Raw genomic sequence first — 20,590 nt, forward strand, 5'->3', positions numbered from 1 at the left:
TTCACTTGCTCTCCTGCCCCTTTTTAATTGGCTTGCCCACATCTCCATAATTAGGAAATCTTCAACAAAGGTTTCCTCTGCCATTCAGGTGCTCCCCAGCGGACAATTTGGAGTCATCTCTTCCTTAGGCTCCTGGGCTCCTCCACGCTGGCTGACCCAGTAGTAAGCTTCAGTGGCCTTTCTTTCTTGGGGCAATAATGAGCCCCATTGTCCTGCTCTGGGCTAAGGAGAAAGGGTCATCAGGTGACAAAGGTAGGGCAGAACATAGGCATTTTGGGTTTCAAGGTATTATTAGAGAGCTAATAGGCTACAATTAGTCTCTGAACAGGAATCCTTGTGTTTCCTTTTTAGTGTTCCCTGTAGCCTGGAAGGGTCCCCTCTTCCAAATAGCCCTCCAAGTAAAGCAGTTCTTCAGAAATATACCTTCACCACTCATTGAATTCCTCCTTGTGTGTTTGGAAGTCTGAGGAAGGGGTAGGTGGGTGGCTCTACCTTGTAATTATGTGACCCCTGCCACTTTGAATTCCTGTGGCTTTGTCCATATTAAATGAATGTGCTTGGTATCAAACAGAAAGTCATGCTTCTGGGCAGTGTGAAGTCACTGGTTTGTGTAGATGCCAGTTTTTTGACTAATTCACTGACAATTTAATGTGGCTACTCAGGGCTGAGGGTGTAGCTCAGTGGTAGAGCACTTGCCTAGCATACCTGAGGCCCTTTATTCTGCCCTGGTCCCACGAAATAGTGGGGTGGGGGGTACTATCAAAGCTCTCTTGTTCTATACATTATTTTTTTTCCTTTAAAGGAAAAAAAATTGCATTAGCATCATAGATCTAAAATGACTTAAACAACATGCTTATGATTTTAGATAAAGATTTTAGGAGCTCTGATAAGATACAATCCTTCTGGCTGGCAGGACCCTGTTACCTCCTGGGGACCCAGTCATGGTGTTCTCCTGACATTAAATGTTTTAGTAATCTTTGACCTGACCCTCTTATATTTACTTTAAAAGAGGGTAAAGGAGGAGGATTTGGAGGGAACTTTAACTTTCAGAGAAAGTTGTTTGGTTTGGGGTGTTTAAACCTGTTTGTTTTCTTTGATGAAATATAAATGGATTTACTGATGTAAAATGTACCATTGCTCATGTAAGTCTCTTCAGTTGCCCTTGCAACCATATCCCCACTACAAGACATGCTGTGCAGGCATGGGCCCGATCAGGGCACTCACCAAATCCTGTACTTGCCAAGAAGGGACGTGGGTGATTCACTCGCCCCCCTGGCTCCGCGTCCTCATCTGTACAATGGAACTGAGTGTGTGACCTTCCACCTGATTCCTTTCATAGGGTTGTCATGAAGATGCAATTAAATAATACACCCTTCTAAGGCCTTTTGAAAAGTTAAATGCAAAGGAAAATACAGGCTATTATTTGGGACTGAAATATGCACTCTGTCGTTAAGAGTAGTAACTGGGGTCTCTGTTTTGCTAAGCTGGTTCCTGCTTTGCAAACAGTTAGGGGAGGAGATAATATATGTGATGAGAGCACTTTGAAAAGTTAAATGCAGTGTAAAAGTGCAAGGTATTATTATTTGCAAGAGAATCATCCACATGGAGCAACATCTGCAGGCTCCGCCGAGGTCTGGTTGCTGAGCTGGATCCTGTGTGGCTGACAATTCCAGGAGGGATGTGGGAGGAAGGCTTCCCACTGATGCCCATGTGCTGCCTTGGGCTGCCTCTCTGGCTGCCCCTCCTTACTCCTTTAGGTTCTCTGCTATTTTGGCTTCTGCTTGGTCATCCTGCCTTTCTGCCTATTCAATGTTTAGGAGTCGAGGGTATCAGATCCTGATAGGATCACACTGTGGTGTGGGGAGAGATTTCCTCACCTGGGGGCTTCAGTTTCCTCATCTGTGAGAGTCCTAACTTACCTTGTCTTTGAAATTCAATCTCAGGATGATTATAGACCCCAATGTGAATTTTATATTTGGACAGTCATAAAATTATACGTTTTATTCACTAATATAATTTCAGGTTTAGAGAGTTACAACCAACTAATTTTCTAATTCATTTTTTAAATGTTTTAAATGTTTTAATTAGTTGTACATGACAATAGAATGCATTTATGCACTTTGATATATCAGACATAGATGGGATATAATTTCTCATTTTTCTGAGTGTACATGTTACAGAATCATATTGGTCATGTAGTCACATATATACATACAGTAATAATGTCTGTTTCATTCTACTATCTTTCCTATACCCACATCCCCTCCCCTCCCTTCCCACCACTTCCCTCTACCTAATCTAAGAAAATGCTCTTCTTCCCTAGTGTCCCTTGCCTTATTGTGAATTAGTATCCACATATTAGAAAAAATATTTGGCCTTTGGTTTTGTGGGGTTGGCTTATTTCACTTAGCATGATATTCTCCAACTCCAGCCATTTACTGGAAAATGCTAGAATTCCACTCTTATTTAAAGCAGAGTAATATTCCATTGAGTATATATACCACATTTTCTTTATCCATTCATCTATTGAGTGACACCTAGGTTGGTTCCATAGTCTAGCTATTGTGAATTGAGCTACTATAAACATGGATGTGGCTGTGTCACTATAGTATGCTGATTTAAAGTCCTTTGGGTATAAATCAAGGAGTGAGATAGCTGGGCCAAATGGTAGTTGTATTCCCAGTTTTCTGAGGAATCTCCATAATGTTTTCCATAGGGGTTGCACCAATTTGCAGTCCCACCAGCAATGTATGAATGTACCTTTTTCACCACATACTCACCAACATTTATTATTGCCTGTATTCTTGATGATTGCCTTTCTGATAGGGGTGAGATGAAATCTTAGAGTAGTAGTTTTGATTTGCATTTCTCTAATTGCTAGAGATGTTGAGCACTTTTTCCTATATTTTTTGATCAATTGTATTTCTTCTTCTGTGAAGTGTCTGTTCAGTTTCTTAGCCCATCCCTGATTGGGTTATTGGGTTTTTGGTGTTAAGTTTTTCGAGTTCTTTATATATCCTAAAGATTAATGCTTTATTGGAGGTGCATGTGGTAAAGATTTTTCTCCCAATCTGTAGGATCTTTCCTCATATTATTAATTGTTTGCTTTGCTGAGAAGAGGATTTCTAATTCTTTTATATATAAAAGAATTATATTGATATATATTCTCCTGACTCAATTTTTACATATAATGAAGACTTGCTTAACAAGAGCAAGACTCTAGGTTTAATTCCCAGCACTGCAAAAAATTCTTTATACATATATATAACTTAATATTATAGATTTTTGATTCCCAAGAATTGTGTTAATTTCCCAGTTCATGTAAATGATACATACAATCCTGATTCAAGATTTAATGAATCATTTTCAAGAAGAGAATTAGCAAAGCAAATAAAAACTTTCCATTTTACTCTTGTTAGTTTTCTACAAAATCTTACAAATTGTAGTCCCGTGGAAAGTAAATATTTACTTCTTAAATTTTCAAAATAATTATTATTTTCATTAATAATTTAGGGATTTATATGTGGCAGCTAAACTGAGTCACCATATTGTTTGAGAGTATAATATGATGTGAAGTTCTTGTGGTAGTGGCTATCCTGGTTACAACAACAAGACTTATTATATTACTTGTTATATACTGAACGTTATTGCCTTTTGATTCATGGAGAATTGCCTATGACAGTTTATTTCAATCAAGAATACAGAAATATGACCTTATTTTCAATAAGACAAATTTCCTCTGAGAGTTTGAAATTTTTATAATCGTAAAATGCTTGGTTTATGTTTAAGAACCACGACTATATCCAGGTGACAAATGGTTACCTCATTTTTCCATGTCTCCTAAGTCTCAGCTTTCTCATCTGTGAAATGTGCATCACATATCTGCACGATTCACAGCGAAACCCATCTTATGGCTTTTGCTATAGCTTTTGTGTTGGAGGGAAATAATTTTCTTATTTTAACAATTTTTTGACAGACGGAGTAAATACAGCAAAGCGAAACAAGAAGCGGATGAAGAAAAACATTTGAACCAAGGTACAAAACATTAGGTTAAAAGAATTGTGTTTCTAGAGCATGTGTCATGTTTTCTAGTTTAGAAAATGTCTAGATAAGACTAATATGGCCATTAGTGATTATATAATGTATTCCTTATCCAAATAATACACTTTAAGGATATTAAACTGAAGTAGGTAATCCAGGACGATTTCAAGTGAAATGAAAGACACAGTCAATGTGGAGAAGTTCCTTCAGAATCTTCTTTATCCTTATCTTAGCCTGAAAAAAAAATGTCAGTCAAGGTAGCATATTTTTGTAGCTTGGTGCAAGATTAAAATGGGTAATTTTTTCTTTTACCAGCTAAAAATTGGGGGAGGGCCAGTAAAAGTTTAAGAAGTTGAACAGTAATTACTACTTCCCCCCAAAAATGGCAGTATGTGATGTGAAATCAGTAACCCTCATCAATTGTTGAGTGGATTCTAGGTGTTTTGATGTTCCAAATGGAGTCAAAGAATAAATTGAAAGAAGAGACTCCAGAATGACCTTGACAGCAGCAGTGGTTGACCTCTCCAGGAGCAGGTTGCAGTGGGACCCTGTGAGATGTTGACAGGGGGCTGTGGCTGCCCTGTTCACCTGTGGCCACAAGTGCAATCGAATATCGTAGACCATGTGAATGAGGAAGTGAATTTTAAATCTAATTTAAACCCATTTACATTTTCATATCCATGGGTGGCTCATCACTAACAGAAATGAGTACCAGGAGGTAGGCGAAAGAGAGCAGCTTGAGATTTTTTTCTACGGGAAGATTTTCTGACTAGAGTCTGAAAGCAACAAAGGATATGGGGTATCTGACAACTTGTTATCTGCCCACCTTGTTTTGTTTTTAAAACTATACTGTTTAGTTTTGTCGTCATACCTACCATGTTCATAAACAAAAACGATATACTAAAAAGAGGTAGTGCCAGGTGTGGTGGTGCACACCTGCAATCCCACTGGGAGGAATCCCAGGGAGGCAGGGGAACAGCAAGTTGGACACCAACCTGGACAACTTACAGAGACCCTGTCTCAAAATGAGAAAATAAATAAATAAGTAAAGAGGGCTGAGAAAGTAGTTCCATGGTAAAGAATCCTGGGTTCAACTCTAGTACCCCCCACACATACACACACATACAAGAGAACTAGCAAGAAAATGCCAATATGTAGATTATTCATATTAGTGGATGCAGAGACAAGGGAAAAGATGGACAAGGTTGGAAAATCAAAGAGATTGGGCCGACTGGTGGCCCACACAATCACAGGGCCCCAAGGAACTCCAGTGAATACAGGTGCAAATGTCACTGGAAACTCTCGGTGATGCCTGTCCCCAGCGTTTCTCAGAGCTCATGCTCTGAGTTTCATTTGTGTGCAGCGTGGCTGGATTGCACTTCCTGGCATCTAATCCATTCACAATTAGGTCTCCACGGTTATCTCCAGCTGAAGCTTCCAGGTGAACATCAATATCTTTGTTTATTACACCTTTTTTTTTTTCCAAAATAGAAAGAAAGTAAAGGTTCAATAGAGTCAGTATATTCTCAAGTCAACTAGTAGATTTGCTCTTTTTGTCTATATAAACCAAGTCTATGTTCATTAACTAGAGGTCACAAATTTAACAGGTTGACATTAGGCGAAATGTGACACTGTGGACAGGCCCAGCTGAAAAAGAAAGTCCCTATTTTCTTGCTAAGGGACATTAACTGAAAGTAGGTCTTGGACTTAGTGCAAGGACAGAGGAGCCACGAGCCTGGATAGGCTAACAATATTCAGCTAACACATTCCAAATTTCCTCCTAGAGACCATATTTTCCTCTGTGGGATGTGTTGTTTTTAAATTCTTGTCCTTGAAGTGGGAAGACATTCCAGGAAGTCAGTAGAGCTTCAGGGTCTTAAATAGCTAACAAGTCTTTGTCTACCCACTAACGAAAATCAGAGCAAGAAGTTAAAGTTTCTGTACATGCAAGACCACACAGCTAACCTGGCTTTTCCTACATTAAGGATTTTAGATCCAGACTACTTATGTTTATTAGTCATTCCTGAACTGTGTTCAGCCAACTTATTCCGTGCTCCTTACTTAGGTGTTAGGACTTACGTGGATCCCTTTACATATGAAGACCCCAACCAGGCAGTTCGAGAATTTGCCAAAGAAATTGACGCATCCTGCATTAAGATTGAAAAAGTTATAGGAGTTGGTAAGTCTGATTATCTAATAAGTCTATTTTCTTGGTGGATGTTAAATATATGTATGTGGCTTATATAAATGGATGCACGTGTATGAGTGTATTGTATGCACATTCATATATGTAAACATTGGTGCATACAAAATTTCCTTATTTGAAGTATATGTTGTGCAATGAAAAACTCTGGCACAGATTTCAATATATTCCCAGGATTAAATTAATAAGCATATGAGATCTGAAGTCAGATCGATGGCATTCAAAATGTTCACTCCACTTCTTACCAACTATAAGACTTTGGCCAGTTGTTTTCATTAAGTCTTAGTTTTCCCTGAAAAAAAAAAAAAAAAAAAAAAAAAAAACAAACAAAACGGAGCTAATAATAGCAATGACTTCTGAGTTTTGGGGAGGAGTAAGTGAAATCATTTATGTAATACGTATGCACAATGCTGTCATGTAATAGGCATGCAATGGATGTCAACTATTCCTCTTTCATCTTAAATGCATTTCCAGTCCGTCATTGTAGAACCCTTTTCTCTTCATAAGGTGAGTTTGGTGAAGTCTGCAGTGGTCGTCTCAAAGTGCCTGGCAAGAGAGAGATCTGTGTGGCCATCAAGACGCTGAAAGCTGGGTATACAGACAAACAGAGGAGAGACTTCCTGAGCGAGGCCAGCATCATGGGACAATTTGACCACCCAAACATAATTCACCTGGAAGGCGTCGTCACCAAATGTACGTGGGTCATTCCTGTCACAAAGCCGAGTCCAAAGTTACTGGGAAATTAAACACACATTTTCTTTCTAGGGAAATGACAGATGGTGCAGACCCACTGATTGCTAATAGGAGGAAATCAGTGCAGGACAAGTCATTAATCTTGTAGTCAGCTCTCAATGAGTCTACGATTTTGGCTGATACCCTATCTCCAAGGCAGCCTGCGTGAGATTTTTAGGGAAATTAATATTGCATATTTTTGGTACGCCAAGTCATCTTTCAAATCTTTACTAGACCAAACTGATTGTCACAGGGTAGGCACAAGCAGATGGTGAGCAAAATAAATTTTAAGTACTTTTCATATAAAGCACAACAAAACCTCCACACACCTTGCACTGGAAGCTTCTGTTCCAGATGCAGGGAGTGAATCTTGGGACTCTTCATTATATCAGGGGATTTGCTTGTCTGCACTGTCTGATTTATGGCTCTTGCTGTTCAGCACCTATTTAAAGTAACACCTGGTTGAACCTTCCCTTTTTAGTCCATTAGCATTCGCTGAGCCTGTGAACCATGCTTCAGTTAAAATGCAACCCAGCTCGACAGATGTAAGGCTGGCTGAGGCCAACTTATGAAGGGTCCCACCGACTGTGCAGCTCAAGCGGTTACCGTCTGAGGTGGCTCTGTTCCAGGAGCTACGGTACCTGCTGCAGTTAGTGTAAGTCAAGGACCTTGCAGGTCTTGGCTCTGTCTTCAGTGAGGCCCGTGTTTCTCTTATTGATTCAAGGTGTGTGTGGAAAGCTTGTCAATCAGCAAGTGCAGAGAAGTGAGAATATGGCTACTCTGGTAGGTGAAGTGGGGATGAGGGGGGTTTCAGAGCAAATGGAGATGTTAGGTCTGGGACGGACTGGTAGTGGGATCCAAGGAACAAAGTCTTTAGGAAGAGGAAATGAGGAGACCACTAAAGAGTGAAAATATGCACCAGTTCTGAGGTTCTCAGATTTAAACCTACCTGAGGCTTTTCTGGAAGGTTCACTGAAATGGTTTCCTGGGCCTTGTCCCAAAAAGTTTGCTTCAGCAGCAGGAGTTTGGCAGGTCCAAGGGATCCCACTGTGCGAACCATTGGCCTGATGGATGAAAGACTTGCCTCTGAGTTCTATGGCTAGTAAACAGGTGACCTTGACTGGCCGCTCTGTCTTTTTCTTTCAGTTTCTTCATCTGTAAAAAGGAGATTAAAAATAGAACTTGCCTTATGAATTTATTTTGCAATAAAATGAAATATTTAGAGTGGTTAACATAATAGCAGATTTTTTATTTTATTTTATTTTTTTAAAAAACAGACCTCTTTAGTGTTATTCAGTAGTGCTATTATGTCTTAAGGAGTCCATCTTCCCTCATCTTCAAAATCCTTCCAAAAAGGAAACTAAGAAGATATAATTTTCTGCCTAAGGTGAAGACTATAATTAGCATAGAATAGCTCTATTTGCTTTTTAAGATTAGTTTTACAGACAGGATATTTTTCTGTTGCCTGTGGCCTTCAGGGCTGCCTCGAGCCCCTCACTACTTTAATTAAAAGATAACATTCCTGTTTAAATACTTCTGCAGGTCCATTTTCTCAAAAGGAGGCTCTGTTCAGCTTAGGCTGTTTTTCCTGCCGCAGACAGTGATTTTCATAGCACCTCTGCAGAGAAGAGAAGGAACAGGGAATCTTTGTATTAAAGTCCCACCGCGCCTCTAAAACCCGTAGCTATTACAGCTGTAACTGTTATAAACGACTGGATGCATTTGCATAATGCAGTTGTCACTGAATTAAAATGATTTAAAATTTCTACCGGAGAAGCTGTCCTGATCCCTCCCGTCTCCCCTCCCCGCTGCCTCCCTGCCTGTTGCAGGGAAGGAAGTCACCTCCATCCATGAGCCCAGCCTGGGTCCACTTTATAAGCCCTTCTGCTTATGGCGACATTCATCTTTATTCCTCTTGCAGAACTCGTAAAGGTTCTGATAAATGGATACTTTTAGTGAACAGAAAAAGGAATGCAGAGAAATGGTGAAGATTGTGCCAGAAATCAGACCAGGGAGGTGTGAGGGTGGGATAGAAGAGTGTGATTTCATTACAAGCAGTTACTTGAGGAACTTTCTAAATTGACAGGAGGACCATAAATTCTCCCCACTACTCCCTCTCTGTTGGATCTTCTACTCTTCTCCAAAGCTCCAGAGAAATCTGGTGAAATGAAAGTAGGTGTTAATACATGGCCCAAAGAGTCGCCCTTTTCTCATTAGTTGACAAAGTGTCCTTTGATTGAGGCAGGTTAATTAAAACTCACTTAGACACATTTGTTCTGTACAGAGTCTGGTCCCTGATGGAGAGGGTAAATGTGTCCAAGGACTAAGAGCTTCCTACTTACATTGATGGAGGGTGGGAGTTAGTACCAGAACCCACCCCCTCCAGCAAAGGAGGAATCTGGAAGAGTTCTTATTCGTCTTTTGGTCTGCACCAAGATTCCTACTTGTTCTGTGGGCTTTCATTCCTTACTTGAAAACACAATCTCCACCGTGTTATTTTGTGATGCAAAAAAAAAAAAAAAAAAAAATGCTTCTGAACGATTTCTTAGACATGACAATGAAAACCATGAAGAAAACATCAGACTTAACAGAAATTTAAAAATCTGACTCCTCAAAACGTTTACTTCTGAAGTAAAGATGTTTCCCACTTCCCTATTGTAGAAATTACTGACAGCATCTTTGGGTGAAAGATTAGAATAGTTATGGGTATTCTTCGTAGGGAAGTGTCCAGACCATTTTCCCTGACTAAATGACTAAGCCCAGTCAAGGAAAACAGCAATAAATGTGAATATTTTTTATACATCAAACTGACATTTTGTTTTCATCCAAAGCAATCTTTTACGAACTCTTTCCTCTTAACTTAGTAAAAAATGGATGATTACCATTCTCCATCCCTCAACAATGCCCCGTGTACAGAAGGCATTAGATACCTTAAGTCCGCTAAAAGTAATGAAGAGACCAAAGAAAGGTTCTTAAGGTTCCTAGAAAGAGAACTATAGTAAAGTGAAAGTGCTGCTTCTCTCCACTCCCCCAGGCCTGAAACTCATTTTGATTTCTTTATGGAAGTTCTTGTTTCAGATGAAATGATTTACTGAACCTTTCCTGTGATGGTTTTGGAATTTGTTTGTTTGTTTTTTAAGATGGGAAGTTTAAGGAAGGAAAAAAAAAAAAAGAGCAAGTTTGTTTGTAGATAGGAAAAGAAAAGAGAAAGATGCAGACCCTGACCAATACAAGATGAGGGGAAAGCAGTTTATGTCATGCATACTTGGGTTTTAAGATGGTGTCTGAATAATGAAGCATATCCAACAAGCTACTGCCCCCTGAAACTTGGGTGTCCCTAAATAAAGAAAAACGCTTTCTCCATCCATTGCACTGTTAAGCATCACACAAGTGGCTCTTCTGGGAGCACAATAAATTAATTATCCTAAAGATTTTTCACGTTTAAACAGGCCTGCCCATTTATCGTTTTCCCCTTTTGCTTGAGAGAACAATTATCCACTGATGTGCTCCCGAGGTACCCGAGGCCACTTTCGTTAAAGACCTTGTCAACAAGCCACCCAAAGGGTTAACCTTCCAGATGGAGTTTACACCTACTCGTCCTTTTAATATTTCATTCCTAGCTCCCCACAGCTGAGGCATAAGCTTGGCTTGTTTTAATTAAATTAGATCGCACAAGACAGGTGTCTTGGCAGTAAAATTGTGCACAGCCCATTTTTATCTCATTAACTGCAGCGCTCATCAAGGGTTTTTGTTTTTCTTTCTGAAAACTCTAGGTAAACCAGTAATGATCATAACAGAGTACATGGAGAACGGTTCCTTGGATGCATTCCTCAGGGTACGTATCTACTTTCTATTAAACCCAAGAATACTGGTATTTAGAAAAACCCCAACAGATTCCTTCTATCCATCCTGGGTGGTTGTACTCATGGACTTTTTAAAATGGAGAAATAAAGAATGATGTGATTTTTAAGGCTATTAAATAATCCATGGACAATGAAAGGAGTGTTTGATTTATTCTTGTATCATAGAGCTGCTCCAGCCATAGATTCATTACAGTTGGAAAATTTCCATCTATCAGGAAGCAAACCTTGCTTCTAGGGTACACTCTACTAGTGAATTAGTGACTTTGATCAGAAAGGCCCGGAAATAATGCTGAGTTTCATTGCATACCGGATACAGATATATATTAAAAAAAAAAAAAAAAAAAAAACCCAAGTAATAAATGCTTGGCGAAATTAATTTCTCCTAATGCTAATGGGATTGTTCCCTGCCCCTTTCCTGTGCAGAAGAATGATGGCAGATTCACAGTCATCCAGTTGGTGGGCATGCTGCGTGGCATTGGGTCCGGAATGAAGTATTTATCTGACATGAGCTATGTGCATCGTGACCTGGCTGCACGGAACATCCTGGTAAACAGCAACTTGGTCTGCAAAGTGTCTGATTTTGGCATGTCCAGAGTGCTTGAGGACGATCCAGAAGCAGCTTATACTACTAGGGTAAGGTGACTTGCCTTTCATGTTGATTAGATTGGACTTCTTGTCACACCTCGATGTTTAAGCCCGTTGTGATTTGTTTTTGTTGTTATTTTTGTTTTAAGTCCCTGCACCCTTTTTTAAACCACATTTCTAAAAAGAAAAAAAGGAATTTTGAAGCAGACTCTGAAAAAAATGACAATTTTACAGTACCATAAACTACAAGCAAAAATGAATTCTCCTCTGAATTTTCTTGGGCAAAGTGCTAATGAACATTAAGAAAGTATCTTTAAAAATGAGCTAAATGAGAAGGAAAAATGAAGGGCGATTTATACAACAGAGCGTCAATTAGTAAAAAAAAAAAAAAAAAAAAAAAAAGTCAGGAGAAAACATCCCTTGTATTTTTTTTTACACTTAAGTTGGCTCTCTTGCTTTCTTCACTTTCTTGTCTGAGATCTTCTATTTGGCTCTTTTCTGCTCTTGGAAAAGAAATCGTTTTTCTAAACAAGACAAACCAATGTTTCTAGTTGGTTGAGTGCTGAATCTTAGAATACATATATAGAACTGATAAGATGGATAACAGGGATGAGACACAGTTAAGCATATTCAGAATACAGTTAATGGCTATGCTATCTTAATCTGAAAATCTGCATATAAAATACTAATGGAATCAACACAGAATCATAAAACAGTTATTGGCTATTAAAGCCAACACTGTTAAAATCAACGTGAGGCACTCACCAGACAATTTCCCTTTTTAACACTCACCACTTTTCCTCTACAATTCCAAGACTCGGGGATTTGTTTTTTGGCTAGGGTTTTTTTTGGGGGGGTGGCATTCAATTAAATTTCTTTGGCCCTTGGTTTTGATGCTTATAGCATTCTCTTTTGAATTCCAAGTCCATTTGTTAAGGAAAGAACACTTCTTTGTGAAAGGCAAAGATCTCTTATTTTTTTTTTTTCCCAGTAGTTGAAGATAGGAAAGTCAAAGGAATCTTCTAGTGTGATAGAATTTCATAGATAAACCCTTAGAGACACACTTAATGAAGGCAGAGGAGCACCAGTGTCCTGAGGTGAGGAGTAGAAACACAAGGAAGGCCCTGGGTTACAGAGTGAGGGGCCCCCGCATCACAGCAATTCCCAGGAAGACTGATCTGTCTAGTAGCCCTAATAAAGCCAAGGAAACGTGTAAAACAATGCTGCTCCCACTGCTCAAGGGTCTGAATTCAGGCTGAATTCACTTCTCCAGATGGAATCCTCAGAAATTTGAAACACAATTAAAAATATGTTGCATGTAAGGATAAACAAAGAGCTGGGAGGTGGGAGGGTCCAACAAAGAGCTGGGAGGTGGGAGAGTCCTGTGGGGAAAGCATTTTAAACTTTTCCTGGGTAATATTACTGGGATTGAACCCAGGGCCTCAGGCATGCTAGGCAAGCACATTACCATTGAGCTAAATCCCTAGCCTTTTTAAAGTATTTAAAAAACCCACATAGACAAAATAATAACTTAATAACTAAAATCTTGCCCTTCCTCCACTAAAGTCAGTAATGGATTTAATATCTGGCATTACTTTTGGCATTCTCTCAGGGCCTATTGATGCTTATTATCTTCTAGATGTATCAAGCTTGTTTCTCATGCTTTGTAAGACTAGAGACAGTGTGATGGACAAGAATTTTCATATTTATCTTTCTTTATTCATGATTTCTGATGCAATATTAAGCATTGCCTTTGTGCTGCTGGATGACAGAATTCAGCAAGAAGTCAAAACAAATGTCAGCCACAAATATGCTTTGATATGCCCTGGATAACATGTGTATTTTGTAAAACCTGAGATTCCCTCTCTTCTATGACATTGCCTCAAGCAAAACTCAGGTAATAGGTAGAGTTTTAAAAAATAGGTAGACAGATTACTTGTTCACTTCCCTGTGACTAAAGAAAACACATGAAGAGAACCACCTCAACTTAGAAAGAAGACTTTAGTTAAAATAAACACATCTCTTATTATTGTTCTGATTGCTATCTCCAGAATGCCATGGTCTTGCTTGGCAAGTAGTAACTGCATTCAGAAATGAAAATAGCATGTCAGTGATGTACTTAGGGACTAACTTATGGCTCCAATGTCACAGGGTGGCAAGATTCCTATCCGGTGGACCGCGCCAGAAGCAATTGCCTATCGTAAATTCACATCAGCAAGTGATGTATGGAGCTATGGAATCGTTATGTGGGAAGTGATGTCGTATGGGGAGAGACCCTACTGGGACATGTCCAATCAAGACGTGAGTCTCTGTGTCCTGAAACATATGTCTTTATATTGAGATTCAGAAAGTTGTGCATTACTGCATGATAGAGTGTGCTTTTGGCTTCAAATGATGCATTAAAGCTGAGGTTTTTAATACAAATGTGTCTTGAGATCCACTTCTACAGTGTGATCAACAGTGACTTTCCATTTCAAAGACTATGGTATAGTATGAGAGATAGACCCATAGATAAACAGTATGGATTAATATGTTCAGCAGGCAGACTTTTAAAATCACACTGAAACAAAATTGAACTTTGACTTTTAAGAAAATGCAAGGATTATGAGAAAACAAATTTCACATGTGATGAAATTGACATGAAAGAAAACTAGTGAATATTTTAAAGCTGGCATAGTTGTAATTAGAGTTTGCCCCTTGAGGACTCTAAAATAAAGCTCCACTAAATGACCCTTTGTAAATTATGCACATCCCTTTAAATGTACCATCTGGACTAGTTGGTAAGGGAGTATCCACAGTGCCTGCAATTTCAGAAAAGCATTCAATAATGACACTAATAAGATTCCAGAGTAATAGAATTTAATTACAAACATCTCCAGTGAGGAAGGAAAAAAACAAAACAAGAGAAAGCCCCAGATCAGGGTGTCTTCCTAGAACATGTTTTCGCTAATTCTGCAAGAGGTTTAGTATAGGAAGGGTTGGAAGTCTGATCAAAAGTACATGGTCACCTATACTTCATGAGCTTTACTTTTTTTTATGCATGAGTTAGAACATTATCAGAGAGTGTTTCCAAATGCATGGTATTCAGTTTATCAATTGAAATTCTATTTTAGAAAGTCTTCTTTTCAAAAAGTCTCTCTGATGCAGGATGATGCCTGACCATCCGCCTTCTTCTCACGCAGCAGGAAGTTGCAAAGCCTTGACAATTAAACAAAGACCCAGATGAACTTAAATAGAATGCAGGCTGCCTTATCAGTAAAAGCATGTTCAGAGTCATAGAGACACTAATGCACCCCATGCCTAGTGTGGCAGAAAGATTCTACTGTGACTAACCAGATTAAAAGGAATGGTAGAACCCACACTGTATTATCAGTAATTTGTTAAAAAAAAAAAAAGAAGAAGAAGAAGAAGAGTCATGGTAGATGGGAAGAAATATGGCAGCCTGCCTAAGTGATAGGTAATTATAAAGGTGAGTAATATGTATACTCCATTGTTTGATGTGATTATATAAGGTAGAGACCTTCAAGTAGCAACATTAGATTCAGATTAGAGATTCTCAGAGGGACAAAGAAAAACAAACTAAGTGAGCAAGCAGTGTATGGACTTATTTACTGACTATTTCAGTTATGAGTCATAGCCAAATATCCATAAGAACAGAGTATCTAAAGATGATCAGTTTTTTCCACCCTAAATGTTTTCAGACCTGTAATTTTGACAGGTTCTATATTACATTAAAACGATTTGGTTGTTTTACATTTTCAATCTTCTGGCTGTATCTATAAAAAAGCATTTCAATCCATTTCTGGCTCACAAATAATATTAACCTATCATCCACTTCTGTGTATTTGTCTCTATGCTGGATTCTGAGTGAAACAGGAATCAATAGGAAATGTAGCTGGAGAATGACTTTCCTAAGCAGAATTCATTCGGCCTAGGGGAAATGGAGTGAAAGTAACTGTTGAAAATGTGTTCAACTTAGCAAGTTTTTTTGTTTGCTTTAATCCTTTGCCCCCATAAGATTCATCAGTACACTGAGAAAATATGCTTTGTTAACCCACAAGCAATCTTCCAAGCTGACAGTGGAGAGTGAGTATAGGAAAGGGTATTAATCAGTCAGGGGGGTTACAGAAAATTGAGTTGCCCTGGCACCAGCCCAGTGCTGCTTACATTCTCATCCATTCAATCTGAAATGTTTCCATCAAGTCTGGAGTCAATATTGTGTACCAGGTAAGATAAAAGAAAGCCAGAGGATCAAATTGACCTAGGGTAGCTGCCAGAAATAAATAGGATAGAGAAAGTGAGATAGCATAGAGAAATCTGCCTTCGAAGGAGAAGTAGGTACTACTAATACAACAACAACCCATGGGAGGGAAAGGATCATGGGGGCCCTTAAATTAAGAGGCTTGTTATCCGGAAGCAGAGTGCTGATTAAAAAGACAACAAACTGGTACAGAAAAATCAGATCCAGCATGTGGAGGGCCAGTTTCTGTGCAGTTATAGATTCAATGCAGAGAAAATCAGTGGGGTGATTACAGAATCTGCAGCCACTGTGGGTTTCTTTGGCAGCCATCATGTTGGTAGGCAGGGAAGAACATGCACTGATTTAAAACAAATAAAACTTTTTAAAGCCTCAAACAGATAAAAGCATTTACAGGATCTCATTGGATACTCATAAACAAAGCTTATGCATAGCCAAGAAACTGTGAAGTCATTCCCCTCTTTCAGTTTGGCATGCGTCGTACCCTATTACATTACCTGGATTCACACCCTGAAGGGGAAGGGGATTAGAGAAGAGCCTATGAGAAAACCGTGTAACACTTCCAAGGCTAGATTAGAAAAAACTAGGATTAGCAGGGAGACTGTGGAATGATGTGTTTCTTTCTTATTAGGCAAGGAGACCAGTCTGGATGGTCCTGGGCAATAGGACAATCATCACCTACCATTATTACTGCCTTCCTTAGGTGTCAGGGCTCCCTTTCCAATATAAATGCCCTAAAAGGAGTCATTTTTTTTTCTTGAAACTTTTTTAAAAAATCTACTTATACTTCTAACAGAGTCATCAATTAGCCATTTGAAACCAGAAAAAGATATAGAATTGGTGCCTAAGGGTGTGGTCTTCCAAAGGGAAACTGGCTGAGCATGTAGGAGATGGGGGCTTGGAGTTGGCCCATTCATGTCTGAGCAGGGGGACACAGGCTTAAGCTGAAGCAAGGGAATTACATTACATCCCCCCTGGGGAAGGTCTTGGGCACTAGAGAGTCTGTTGCTAGGAGTGTGTAGGTGTGCTAATAGAGGAGAGCAGAGGGGTAGTGGCAGAACCAGGTGACGTGAGAGCCGTTTCCAGAGCTGACACCGTGTTGCTGATCTAGCTGGCTTCTAACTACTGTGGAATATTGCTCATCTTCATGTCCAACTGGCATTGCTTGCCGTTTGAGGACACCTCAAAGCAACAGCTGGTTTCCCTCTCTCCATGCCAGTGAGACTCTGGTCTGTCTTTGGCTTCTGTGAAGGAGTTGGAACCGTGCCCCTACTCAAGCTCGCTGGCACAAGAAACATGCTCGTCTGGAGGGTGAACCTCTGACAGCAGCTCGCCTGGCAGCTTAACCTCCCATCCTGTTGTCTTCTGCAGGTGATTAAAGCCATCGAGGAAGGCTATCGGCTACCTCCGCCAATGGACTGTCCCATTGCCCTCCACCAGCTGATGCTGGACTGCTGGCAGAAGGAGAGAAGCGACAGGCCTAAATTTGGGCAGATTGTCAACATGTTGGATAAACTCATCCGCAATCCCAACAGCTTGAAGAGGACGGGGACAGAAAGCTCCAGGTTGGCTATGCTTACCTAATAGTGATGGATGAGGCAGGGGACTGGAGCTGGCAGACCAGTGGTGACTCAGTTTAGTTCCTGACTTTTCTTCAATGGCCACTTCATAGCTCTGTATAATCTGGGCAGCTTCTTTCTCAATCAGTGGAGTATTTAAGACAGTTCTCTCCATCATTTTGAACAGCCTCGTGCCTGTCAGGCCTCAAATAGTGGTAAGAATTAAAAAAAAAAAAAAAAAAAAGAAATAAAGTGTTTCTTTTATGATGCTGGCCTTGAAAATTTAGGAAGAGGGATGAAATGTAGTCTTAGAAGACGTTTAGGTAAGTAGATGCTATGTTTTGAAAAAGGAAAAGAAAAAAAAAATAACATTGAAATAGTGAGGAATTAAGACTGGAGGATAGGTCTCTAAACTCTGCAATTTTAAGTCAACTTACCAAGTGTTTGTACCAAGAGAGCCATGAGGTCTGTTTTTTCTGCTTTCCCCTTTCTGAATCTTGCAGAGCAGGGTATAGGAACTGGTAATGTTGCAGAGCATGCAGATGCATGTTAAAGAAGGGGTTTGAAAACCAAAATGATTGGACCAGCTGTGAAGAAGGTGGTCATTTCATTGGGAGAAGCAGCAGGAGACACATCAGTCTACTAGGAACCTAGAGATACATAATTGCTATGATTCACTAGGAAGCATTTTCTACATAGAGTCTGGGCTTTCCTGCCAACAAATTTGGGACACATAGAAACAGTCCCAGCCTGGAGATGTCAAAGAAATCATTAGGGGAGCCTTCAATGACTAGGAGAATAGTAATGTGTGTCTTTGCCAATTTGTGACAACAACAAAAATCTATTTTGGATTAAGAAACCAACAATGATAAGACTAGTGACCCAGGCCTGTGTGAAGTGAAGTGCCTATGTGCCTCCAAATTGGAGCTTGTCTTTCAGCATGACCTGGAGTCAGAAACAGAGGGGCAGTCCTCTGAGTCCCTATGCCCAAGGCCTTGTAGTGTTTGCTGGCCCTCTGGGTCCTCCCATCTTTCCACTGAAAATTTAGCTTAAATGTCCTGGAAGAGAAGGACACACTTGTGATCACAACACGTGAAGAAGAATTTGGAGTAAATGGCAAAAAAAAAAAAAAAAATTCCTCTCTTCTCTAATCTTTCAAATCCCTCCCATTGGCCACTAGACTAAAACCATAGCAGCTGTGCTCTTTGCAAACAACATTGAAAAGGGCTGAATTCACATCTTACCTCTGCCATGTGTTATCAGGAAAAAAAGAAAAGAAAAGAAATCTACCATTTCTGGGCTATTTTTTGTTACTCTTTTCTCTGAGAGGGTAAAATAATTTACTATGAGCCCTCCTTTCTAGGGGAATCCAGCCTCTTCAATTCCAAGGTAAATCTCCTCCAGCTGTTAGATCTTCAGCCACAGAGCCCAAGCATTCTGCACAAAATTAGGAAATGTCATGCCCTTCCACAAAGAACACAAAGCCTTCCAGAACAAGCTTGAGAAAGACCGATAGAGTTAATTAATATGAGTGAAGATATTTTTATCCTAAGTTCATGTTGATCTTGTCAGGCACTTAGAGCCTATATCTTACTCTGTCTGTGTACATGGCTTAAAGTTGGAAGTAAATACAAACTATCGGTCATTATTTACCAACAAATATTGCTATACATCTAATACTCAGCTAAATAGCTAAAATTCGACATGATAGTATTTGTCACTAACTCAGAATGGGAGAAGAATTAAATTTTGACTATTCTCTCTATGAACATCTGCATAATTTTACTCAGAAAATTAGAAATAATGGACACAACAGAAAGGTCAGACAGGCAAACTATCATTTGGACACAAAATTGAGAAATTAAAACATAGTCTTTGTTAAAATATGTTAAAAGAAAGCATGCATATCAAAATAACATCGAAAATGAAATATTCTAAAATGAATTTAAAATTGGACTACTTCTGCTATTAGAAAATTAATCAAGACATTATATTAATTTTGTTTTTTCAAGAAACATTTTTTTTTGTTTAAGAATTCAGTAGTATGAGGTAATTCCAATTTAAATGTTCGTACTCAAGTATAATCTCAAATGAAAATCAGGACAAAATGTTAGAATCAAACACAGTTTGTGATTTTCAGGGAAAAGAGAAGTTCAAGAAAATATAATTTAACAAATAACAGTATTGCTATGTGAGTAATTATAGTAAAGGTGTTCTAAAATACCTCTTGAAGACCGATCCTATAGTTATTAAGTAGTTTGATGATGAAGATGACTGTAATTCTCTAAATAAATACTTTTCATAAATAGGTGATTTATTGTACATCAATATCAAGAGGAACAACAGAATTCCTGCCTGTGTTGTTCTTGACAGTGATCTAGTATAAAACACCTGGCTTGAGAAATATGTAAACTAATAAATAAGTTAATAAGAAGTTCTTTGAATCTGTTGAAATCGTTATTCAGGAGCCCAGCAAAGAAGCACATTCCATAATCCAAACAGTGATCAAAGTGGCCATTCTTCCTGCCAGTCTTGGCACACGTGCTGGTCAGGCATGGGCTGATTAGAGGGGATTAACTCCCTGCTGGCCTGAGTTTGTATGAGTGCACCCGCCTGCCTGCAGACCTGGCTGGAACCATGATGGACTTGAACCCTTGCTGTTCCCGCCACTTCGCTCAAGACTGGCAGGTTGCAGGCTTGCAGTTTTCCTTGCTCATACTTCAGTAAGGTTTCCATAGTTGCTGAACCTAAGCCCATGATATTCAGAGCTGGCAGGGACTGAACAGGCTTCAACCACAAGAGCTCCCCCAAACTTTACCCCAAGCAAGGGTGTGAACTGCTATAAGAGGACCACATAAAACAAGGGCAGGAAATGGAATTAAGAATGAATAAGAGCGATGGATACATACTTTAGCAGCTTTGTGAAATAAGGGCAAAAAAATCACATGGTTCCCTTTGACCACAGTTGTTCTGTTTAAAACCTCTTGGCTTTTTAGCTCCCCTTGCCTGTTTTAGCCTTCCTGTCGTACCCATGGCGCCTGTTCATTTATGCTCTCTTGTTCTCTTTCCAGGCCTAACACTGCTCTGCTGGATCCCAGCTCCCCTGAATTCTCTGCTGTAGTATCTGTGGGCGATTGGCTCCAGGCCATTAAAATGGACCGGTATAAGGATAACTTCACAGCTGCTGGTTACACCACCCTAGAGGCTGTGGTGCACATGAACCAGGAGTAAGTACTCAGCGATGTAACACCAAAGGGTAAATCTAGATTTAATAGTATTTTCCTTTTATTTTTTTTTTGTTGTTTTTTTTTTTTTTCTTTGAGCTCCATAATCAATAATCATCCTACTC

The 20,590-nt window shown here is 39.4% G+C and overlaps 1 protein-coding gene across 2 annotated transcripts in view; it reads left to right on the forward strand.

Annotated features, from left to right (window-relative positions):
* Nucleotides 1–20,590, forward strand: part of Epha4 (EPH receptor A4) — a 138,114-nt gene that overhangs the window by 110,041 nt on the left and 7,483 nt on the right. Inside the window, exons 9-16 of one of the 2 annotated variants that reach the window (XM_027941772.2) lie at nt 3,977–4,035; nt 6,107–6,220; nt 6,752–6,937; nt 10,750–10,811; nt 11,263–11,472; nt 13,576–13,725; nt 17,054–17,247; nt 20,313–20,468. In XM_027941772.2, coding sequence (XP_027797573.1) covers nt 3,977–4,035; nt 6,107–6,220; nt 6,752–6,937; nt 10,750–10,811; nt 11,263–11,472; nt 13,576–13,725; nt 17,054–17,247; nt 20,313–20,468 — 1,131 coding nt within the window. Of the gene's footprint in view, nt 1–3,976; nt 4,036–6,106; nt 6,221–6,751; nt 6,938–10,749; nt 10,812–11,262; nt 11,473–13,575; nt 13,726–17,053; nt 17,248–20,312; nt 20,498–20,590 lie in introns of both variants that reach the window. The other variant, XM_027941773.2, reaches the window with a different exon arrangement.

This window comes from Marmota flaviventris, chromosome 11 (assembly GCF_047511675.1).
Source record: "Marmota flaviventris isolate mMarFla1 chromosome 11, mMarFla1.hap1, whole genome shotgun sequence".
NCBI lineage: Eukaryota > Metazoa > Chordata > Mammalia > Rodentia > Sciuridae > Marmota > Marmota flaviventris.